A 10639-nucleotide genomic window follows, 5' to 3' on the forward strand; every position below is an offset into this window, starting at 1 on the left:
GCTCTAACCGGACATGGGTGTTTTCAGTGGTATCTGTGCCGCATGGGCAGAGCTCTTAGCCCTCGCTGTATGCACTGTCAGTGTGGCTCAGACACAGCTGAGCATACCATCTTCCACTGCCCGAACTGGGACAGCCTACGAGACGAGCTACGCGCTCGACTGGGTCACCCTCCCGAGGTCACCGACGGCGAGAGCATCCTGTGCGGCCCTCTCTTCGAGGACCTTCCAATGGAACAGGCAGATAAGGCGAAGGTTCTCAGCGAGGCAGAAGAGACCTCCAGACTCTTCTATAAAATGGTAGAAGAGATCCTGACTCTTAAGGAAATCGAAGAAAGGGCGCGACAGGCGGCAGACGCAGTGGCAAACTGAATTCACAGAACGAGAATCGAGAGCGGCGGGCTTAGGCTGGCTCAAGAAAAGGCACAGGACGAGAAGTCTAGGATGGCTGGTTTTACCGGTCCGAGAAGACACAAAAGCTAAACCGACCAAACAATATGTAAAGGGTCGGTCTGGGGTCTGCCTCGGCTGCCCTAGGCAGACACGTTAATGAAATAATGAAAAAATGTAAAAAAACGTAAACTGTGTAAAGGCATCATGGAGCCCGCGGTATGTACATTCACATGTACAAACTGCGATTCATGCGAGCCGGAATTAAACGATGTAAACTATAAATAAACGATACTGCATGGGGGTCAAGTAATGTGATAAACGTGCGTCTCCCATGTAGTGGTGCATTACCGAAAAAAAAAAAAAGGTACTAGCTAAACGGCTAGAATACAATAGACTACATGTCTACATACCTAGGAAGTTTTGGTAGATATACCTCGTAATTCGGTAGGTCCATTATGGCTAAAATATACTTCATAAAGGTTTTTGCAATAGTACCCCCACTATATAAAATTTTCTCACGTTATGCAATTAAAATTGCAGCGTAAGGAGACATCCTATACTTAAGGCATGTATTGTATACTGTATACTCTTACGCTTCCATTTTATTTTGTTTGTTAACAATATAGATCCAAATGTGCAATAAATTACCATGTATATTTAAGTCATGGCTAGATCATTACAATGGATGTACCTATTTAAGTTTTTAAATTTCTAAATAATTTGTTATAAGTAACAAAAAAAAGGTGGGTAAATGGATGTCACTCTGCTGTACAGTAGGTTTCAAGTGGGTCACTGTATAATGGATGGTATTACATTTGAATTCAATGATATAATATCATTATATTAGTAAAACGATTCTGAGCGAAAACGGTCAGTCCTATGATATTACTAAGTATATTTGATGATATTATTGTGAATAAAGTAATTTATATATAACATATGTACATAGGACCTTGTTTTAAATTTTAATCCTTAGCTATAAAAGTTGAACATTTTATACATTTTTACTAAAAATAATAATTAAATTTTAAATTTAATATATTTTGTCAAAATTCGAACTTTAAATGCTTATAAAAAAAAATTGTGCCTATGTATTTTCAATATTTTTCAACTGCTACTGTAACAATATATCAGGAGCCTTGCATTACATTTTCACGCTTTTTTACCCGACAGATAATTTTTTAATGCTATTTATAAAAAAAAAAACTAAAAAAATTGAAAACTGACAATGTCCGTAAACAGCTCAAAAAGAGTCAAAATATTTTCAAAATTGTATGGTGTATAGAAAATGAAAATATAAACATACCTACGGCAAAATTTTCATGTATCTACAGTCATTCGTTTTTTAATTACAACGAAATAACAAAATCCGCTACGTGAGAAATGGAGTGAATATCCAATCTTGTAAAAATATGAAATTTAAACGCTCATAAAAATTTAATTTGATTTGCTAGAAGATATTTTTTTTTTGATAAAGATAGACAAACTTATGAATGATCTTGTATTACATTTTCAAATCTTAGAATTCAAAAGAAAATTTTTTACGAATTTCTAACTCAAAATAATTTGCAAATTTTCGTCATTTTTACGTATTTTGTCAATTTTTGAACTTTAAATGCTAATAAAAAAAAACCGTGACTAAGGATTTTTAATTTTTTTCATCTGCCTTTGAAACAATATAATAGGAACCTTCTATTAAATGTTCAAGCTTTTTTAACCAACAAATAACATTTTATTGATATTTATAGAAAAAAAAATTTAAAAAAAAATGGAAACTGAAAATGTCCGTAAACAGCTCAAAATAAATCATAATATTTGAAAAATGTTATGGTGTATAGAAAATGCAAACATAAACGTTCCGTCAAAATTTTATGCACCTACGGTCATTTTTTGTAGAGTTGTACCAAAAACCAAAATCGATTTTCTCGAAAACTGATTTTGCATAAAAATTCCCGTTTTTCCTTAATTTTTCTTTTGTTTTTCACGTCGCATTTGAAATCTACTGGGAAATTTTGACCTTTTGACTTTTGACCCCCCAAAGTACCAACTAGATTCATTTTCTTATCAGAAAAGGTACTGTTGAAGAAAATCCAAGCACTTTTAGTGTCCTAAAAGGTGATGACAGACACAAAAATAAAAAAATAAATAAAAAAAACACACATCATTGTAAAATCAATACATTCATCGTTTCACTCAGAATCTAAAAGACTAATAAATTGGAAACTGAAAATGTTCCTAAACAGCTCAAAACAAATCAAAATATTTTGAAAATTTTATCGTGTATGGAAAATGCAAATATAAATAACATGTGATAATTTCATGTATATACGTTCATTTGTTTTATAGTTACACGAAAAACCAAAATCGATTTTGCGTACAAATTCTCTTTTCCTTAATTTGTATGTTGTTTTTCCCGATGTTGAATCCATCGATGAACTTTAGATGAGAGGTGAGTACTCGCTGTTCAGAGAGCGGTTAGGCGTGAAATAGAATTAGAAAAGTGCTGTATTTCATTACTTACATATAATTTTTATTTTTAAAACAATAATTAGTTTTAAAATCATTTTTATACAAATTAATTTCAAATATTACTATCTACTGAATAAAACTAAAAATTAAATTAAGTACTATAAAAGTAGTGACAATTATCTTTAGAATTTAGATGATGGTTATCAATTTAATTTGTGTAAAGATGGGGTACAAGACATCATAATGGTTTGTCTCCGTCACATCCAATAGGGTTGATTACATTAAGTGTTTAATATTACTATTTACATCATATACTTGGCCACTGAATAGTATATTTTTTGTAGCACGGTTAAAAATGTAAAAAATAAAAGGCCGATCTATAAGGACGGTCACTGGTGATGGTTGAGGTATGTTACTCAAAGGTATAACAGAAACAACTGAAAAATAAATACATAGGTAAATTAACAATTAATAATTGTATTAGTACCTAATATCAGTGCAAAAAAAGTTTAAAAAAACATTATATATGGACAGAGACAATAATGACTAGACATGTCGTGTATTTAGGTTAAGTTAGATTCTTAGCGCTATAATATGTAATAAAAAGTTACAAAATATGCAAAAAAATATACTATTCTGACTTAATTCATGTACACTAATGAGTATTGACTGGTTCTAGGGCAAACATAAAATATATATAATTATACAGGGTGTAACAGATAGAACTGACTTTTGGAATAACTTTTGTTTTAATCAATATTTCAAAATTATTTTTTTGATACATAATTTATAGCCACTTGTGCTACAAGTGTAATAAAAAAAAAAATTATTTTTATTTTTTAATACCAAAAATGAAAAATTTTAAATTTGATTTAAATTTTTTTGAATAAATTCAAAATAGCCAATTTGCGAATCTGATTATAAGAACTATTTGGATGGTAAAAACATTTATCTAAATCAAGTAGTTTATTTTATGGAATTTTTTTGATTAAATTAATTTGGAACGCTATAACTTTTTTAAAAATATTATTTTTGGAAATTTGCTAACATGAGAATATTTCTAAAACTATTTACTAATCCTATAATTTTATCAATTTTTGTCATAAGTTTAAGTAGCATACATTTTTTTTTTTTGGTCAGTTCTTTCTGTTACATACTGTATATTATGTGGGATTCCAGATTTGAAAATATTGACACAACTTGGAGCTTTGTTAATAGTTTTTTAACACTTAGAATATAACATTACTCCTTCACACAGAATGTGGATAATTTTTGTGACTACAAAGAACTACTGGGGCCAATTTTATAATGTAAGGGACTGTATCAGTGAAAAAAGTAACACACGATCATATTTGGAAAAAACACCAATAAAATTTTATCTGACTGCAATCACATAAAAATACCCGGATCACAGAAATAATTTAGCCATAAGGAATTTGTACATTTAAACAACTGCAAGGCCATACAAGGGTACAAAACGAAAATTCTCAGGCATGATCATAGAATATAATCGGCATCAATGGAAATGGCCCAATTTTTGCAAAAAACAAAAATAGCAAAAACTAATTAATTTTTAAATAAATAAATGGACAAAAAGTATACTGAACTCCTTTTCGTATAAAATTAATTTGTAGCTTACTCTGCGACTATTTCCAGTTCTGCAGAAAGAAATATGCGAAACAAATCTCGAGCCCTGCTGCTTACCAATACATATTTATGCATAGGTAATACAACATTTAACGAACATAAATATATATAATCTTAATATATAAATACCTGTGACTGCGCCTGCTTTAGAGCCTTTTTCATTGACTTCCATCGTTACTTTATGAGTTATATCCTTCACTAACACTTGTTTTGCTGGGTTAAATATTGATGTTAGATTTGCGTTACTACTAAAGATTGATGTTAATCCCATCTAAATATATAATTAATTACAAATAATATTAAGGTTTTACAATGTTAAATTAAAAATATACATGAAGGATAATCAAATGAGTGACACAAACTGCTGCATATCCGAAGCATATACATTTTTATTTCGGGGAGGCTAGCATAAAAATAATGAATACATAAGACTTCAAATATTTTTTGAATATATAATTTTCAATTTTTAAAAATGTTGATTTATACGCATTTAGATTTTTTAATTACCACAAAAAATGATTATAAAAAAAAACTTATTACAGAATACACATCGTACAATACGAAAAGTTAAAACTTAAAAATATGTGTCATCATTTTAGAGCACAATTTTTTTTACTCATTCATGTATTAATACTAATTTATTTATATTCAGTTTTAAGTTTGAAAATTATAAGTTTTATACTTTATTTAGTGTATATTATTATAGTAAAACCACAATATTATTTATTATTTGTAATATAGTTAAAGATATGTGTAAATAATTTGTATAAAATATTCAAAAATGTGTTTAAAATGTTTCAGAATTATTTAGAATTATTAGAATACATACAATAAATTAAATTATGATTTTACTAGAATAAGCACTAAGAAAAATTAAATTTTCTAAATCTATTTTTTTCAAACTTAAAATACTGAATGTAAAGAAATAAATGGAATAACAAATGAAATACCCGTTAAAAATAATTAATATTATTAACAGACGCACAATAGTTTTGCTAACCTTGTTATTTTTATTTCAGCAATATCAATAGTTATCCGCCAAAATAGAAAATGCAGATATGCTGCAGTGTAAAATTCTAATTTCTAACTTTAATATCCATATATTTATATATATACCTTTTTAAGTACAGACGGTAACTTTGTCGAGAAATCAATTTTGAACCGTGGCAAATACAAATTGACAGCTCTTTCATCAATTGAATTCAATATTTTAGAAAAAGAATTATGTTGTGAGTCTTTCAATACTTGTACAGTTGAAGTATTTTCATCCGGCAATAATATAACCATAGAAAAATTGTTATCCTATAAAATATATATAAAACAACAATGGACGTGATGAAATAATACCTGGTAGGTAAATACCTAGTTATTTTATATTTATCTTTTATAGTAAATATGTAATAATTTAGGGCAGAGAACTTGTAGCCATAAAAAGTCATCAAATATTGAAATATGCATTTTTAAATGCAAAATAAAAAATATACCTAAGGTATACATTTATATCCGAAATATAAATTTTAAAAATAAAATTTAATGCCGGCAATATGATATTGCATTGTGAACGATTATCTATCTATTATTAAAATTAATATATGTCAAAATAATCTTATTGTCTTATCTATCTTCAAGCGTTTCTAGGAAAAATATGTGCCCGCGGACATTTAAAAACCATATTATTCAACAAAAATTAAAAGTATCTATATTTTGGTTGCATGATTTAACATCAGTGAAGTAAAAAATTTATAAAATTATTAATTAAATTAAAATATTACTCCAAAAGTATTAATCGCATGAAATATGCCCTAAAAACAAAACAAATTCAAAATATGCATTTAATTATATGCAAAATAAAATTTCAAAACTAGCTTTGTCAAAGCATGAAACATATTTGTGACTGATCAAAACAAATATGCAAATGCTACAAGTCCTCTGCCCAAGACTAATCAACAATATTGTTGTAACTACTAAATATATTGTATACAAATTATTTATTATTTTTAATTCCACATTACATTTTAATAACATTCTCTAAACCCTGTTTCTTTAACAAACCAACTCATATTATGTTTTTAAGATTAGACTAAGTAGATATGTTTATAAGTAGATATTATTGAAGGTTCTGTCACCGGACACACATCCACTTCATACTAAGTAAACCATGTAAATTATATATAAGCAGGCTTATGCCCATAGCCATAGGATTTCTAGCATTACTTAAACTCTAAAACTTTGAACAGGATAAATCCCAGTTATTAGGTATTTGCAATACTTAGAATTTAAATCAATGGTGTTGTCAATCATGTAAGGTTCTAATTCATATATTACAATGTTATCACTTATTTTATATTATGTATTATATTATGTTATCATTATACGGTTGCAACACTGCACACGACAGTCGGTCAGTTAGTTAGTTCCCGACGCCGACGAGAGGAACATCTCATATGTTAATAAATAATATTCTATATACGCAATAGTTCTTTATTTATTTACAATCAATAGAGTTGGGAATCCAGGTAAATAGGTAAATGCTAAAAAACCACTTTAGTCATAATATTATACGTAAATCTTAATAAATTATAGTGCAAAAACTAATTTTTCTAAAATTTTGGTTACTTTAAAAGCATAACAAGACAATAATCTGTAAAAATTATTTAATTTAATTAATATATAATTAATAAGGAGAAAACATATCTTAAGTTTCCCACTAACCCCATAAATGACCACATCAAATTTACAAATATCTACAAGATAAATAAGTAGAAAAAAGTTTTGAAAATTACACTAAATCTTTAAAAAAAAATATTGAATTTTTTGATATGATATTATTACCAGACTATACGAGTTATTACATGCTACTATCCCTGGAGTGATCAGAAACAAAGTCCACCTGCTTCGTTGCTATACTAACTAAGTTCGTGCATAGCATTTTTTGTTAGTGATATAATTTTTAAACAACTAATATTACCTATTTTAAATTTTAAAATAGAAATCATTATTTTTCATTAAAATTAGTAAATAATTAAAATTACATTCAATTTTATTAAAACTAAATACAACTTTTAAAAAATTACATTTGCCTTGTAAAAAATAAAGACATACCATTTTTTGGTCTTTTTCAAAAAAAAAAAACATTAACTTTTTACTGTTTATATAACTTTTAGCCAATTTGATTTCCAGTGAAAAACTCTATTATTTTAACTTTAAGTTATTTTTAATTTTTTAACCCTTATTTTATCAGTGATTTATCACATTTTTTTATCCTATTAAAGTTTTTTTACCCAATTGTATTACTAATTTGTAATATTTAATCACCTTGTAAAGCAGTTCAATAACTTGGGCCTTAATATCTGGTATGTACCCATATCCTAGTTGGTTTTGTAAATTCATCATATTGGCTTCAACGCACATACTAGGTTTTGTGTAAAAACACTGGTTTTTAGTGCTATTTTCATTAAATTTCAGTAACCAATCTCCTTTGAAATAAAGTACATTTGTCAATAAAAGTTCAGTGTTTCCATCAAAATCATCTGTAAAATTATTTTAAATGTACTAAATTTTTTAAACAGCAAACAATTTAAAAATAAAAAAACCATAGTTTGGTTGAAAATCAAAGCATTTTTTCTACTGAAGTGCCTTCAGACTTGAAAAATAAATATAAAAAAAAATCATTTTAAAATTAATGCTCAGAATCTAGTAATGCTAATATTTTGAAAATACTTAACATTTTAAATACAAAAATACACGCACCTTTAGAAATTACACTGTTTATAAGTCCTTGTGTAGCATCAGAAATCTGTTTATTGATCATTTTAACTGATGCTTCAATATTAAGAAGATTAATTTCAGTTATATTAGCTGAGTATTTATCTTGTGCCGTCTCTTTGAAATTGTTAGATATACTGTTTTTGTTCTTAACAAAGATGTTGTTGACAACCACTAAATCAATTAGACTACTCTCCATAGACAATTGATTTGCATGTAATACATTATGAAATGTTGATTGGTCAGTTGGTAAACGTAATACTCTATTTAATTGATCCAAAGTATCTCCACGAGCACCTTCCGATAATAATGTTAACATGGTTTTAATACTAGCTGGAGAAACCACAACATTTGAATCTGGTTGATTTAAGCTAAGTTCCTATACAAATTAAAAACAAAATATATAATAATATATTTTATATTAATATATAATAAAAAATAAAAATACTAAGTACAATTTATTGAAGTACTGATAATGAATAATTTAATATGCAAAACATTAAATAGTTAAATAATAAAAAATACTTACTTGAAATAGTTCTCTGTCAAAATAACTAAACCGCTGGAAGTCAATCTCTTGATCAAAATTACTTTTCATTTTCAAGTCAATTCCAACGGCTATAATATATAATGCATTTAATGTATTTCATATTTTTAAATCTGGTAGTGGTTAGGAACAATGGAACATATTTTTATAACCCAAACTGATTATTCCTTGACGTAAAAAAAAAAAAAACTCCTAGAAGCCACTTGATCAAAATAATGTTTGTTCCTGGTATTTGAATTTAAATATTAATGAGTCCTATTAATTATAAAACTGGAAAATATTTTTTTTATATACTCGATAATACAACCAAAATATTTTTAAGGGGTCAAAGATCTCTTATAACTAAGCTAAAAACTATAATTGATTATATTTTAAATTTAAAATTATAAATTTACATTTTATTGGAGTTCTAGTCTTAACCGGTGGAATAGACACTACAGGCGAGCCCTGTGAAAGTGGATTCATAACTTGTCCAACAAATACTATGGTATCCATTGTAATATCTTCTATCATGAATAAAAATGGTCTATTGACTTCAAAATAAACTTCAATTGGGTCCCCGAAACGGTGATCTAATTCAACTTCTATAATATAAAAATAAATTATTAATATTACCTACATACACATAATTCAATCAATATTTTATAATTATTAACTAAAACAAACCAGTAGCTGCATGAGCGGTACTTCCTTGTTCATTTACTTCGAGTCCAGCTTTTTGAAGTATATTAGATACAATAAGACTGCCAAATTGGCCATCATTACCTAAATTTGTTAAATTTGCATTTTGTCCAAACATATCGGTAATACCTAACTATTAATTACCACAAATAATAAAATATATTAGTTAAGTTTAATATTACATTATTACTATCAAAGTTACTAAATTACCTGTATAAATACAAATACAAAGCATCATTATTTTAATTTGATTATTATACAGATTCTTTAATTAGTTGCAAGATTTTCAAGAAAGAAATTGAAGTGTAGATAAGTATCGGATCAATTTGGAGCATTCAAGAAGTTGCGAGTGCTACGGGCAGTATACCAGGGGTATGTACCAACCTGTATCGGACTATGATAGTTGTTGGTATGTAACTATTCCTAATTGATACATATCAAATTTTTCTTCTTGAAAATCTTGCTTTACCTTTCTAAACACAGATAACTAGAATAAAAATATACTGATTTAAAAAATGTCTAACCTTTTGTAATAATGGTCCAAGAATTGATGTATATTCAAAACTAAATCTCGGTAACACAACTTTTGTAGAAAACGTCTTCATATTTTTTATTGATTCACCCAATAATATTGGATTAATTTTATTAATTAGATCATCCAAACCATTTTCATCTGGTAAAATTATATACATAACAAATTTGTTTCCCTATAAAAACGTTGTCAAGTAAGTAGGTAATTACTAACTAATATACAAATGTAATGTTAAAAATCACAATTTACCTGATATGGTAAACTAAGTAATTTAGCATTAAGTGATTCTATAGTAGATGATTTAAAATTGCTATAAGCAGTCATTAATTGAACATCAATAGCAGTTTTTGAGTTTATATAAAATGCACCCCTTTTTGTAAGTTCTTTATTAAACGGAGTTGTCCAATATCCTTTGAAATATATAGCATTCAATAAAAGAAGAACGGTACTTTCTTTGGTTTCGGCTAAAATAAACATAATATTTTCATTTTGTAATTAAATCTTATAATACTGGGTGATTCTTTTATCATAGAACACTCATTATTTCAGAAAGTGTACATTTTTTTGAAAATATATTTTTACATAGTTTCAAGTCGCTTATAAAACAA

General features: G+C 27.4%; 1 protein-coding gene across 1 annotated transcript in view; it reads right to left on the reverse strand.

Annotated features, from left to right (window-relative positions):
• Nucleotides 1-2898: 2898 nt before the first annotated feature.
• LOC100158742 overlaps nucleotides 2899-10639 on the reverse strand; it is a 21722-nt gene continuing 13981 nt past the window's right edge. Inside the window, exons 5-14 of the mRNA XM_001952185.4 lie at nucleotides 10281-10495; nucleotides 10024-10206; nucleotides 9485-9632; nucleotides 9214-9402; nucleotides 8801-8889; nucleotides 8257-8650; nucleotides 7822-8036; nucleotides 5623-5808; nucleotides 4636-4777; nucleotides 2899-3296 (exon numbers count right to left, since the gene is read on the reverse strand). Coding sequence (XP_001952220.2) covers nucleotides 3136-3296; nucleotides 4636-4777; nucleotides 5623-5808; nucleotides 7822-8036; nucleotides 8257-8650; nucleotides 8801-8889; nucleotides 9214-9402; nucleotides 9485-9632; nucleotides 10024-10206; nucleotides 10281-10495 — 1922 coding nt within the window. The 3' untranslated portion in view covers nucleotides 2899-3135. The remainder of the gene's footprint in view (nucleotides 3297-4635; nucleotides 4778-5622; nucleotides 5809-7821; nucleotides 8037-8256; nucleotides 8651-8800; nucleotides 8890-9213; nucleotides 9403-9484; nucleotides 9633-10023; nucleotides 10207-10280; nucleotides 10496-10639) is intronic.

This window comes from Acyrthosiphon pisum, chromosome A3, assembly GCF_005508785.2.
Source record: "Acyrthosiphon pisum isolate AL4f chromosome A3, pea_aphid_22Mar2018_4r6ur, whole genome shotgun sequence".
Taxonomy (NCBI): domain Eukaryota; kingdom Metazoa; phylum Arthropoda; class Insecta; order Hemiptera; family Aphididae; genus Acyrthosiphon; species Acyrthosiphon pisum.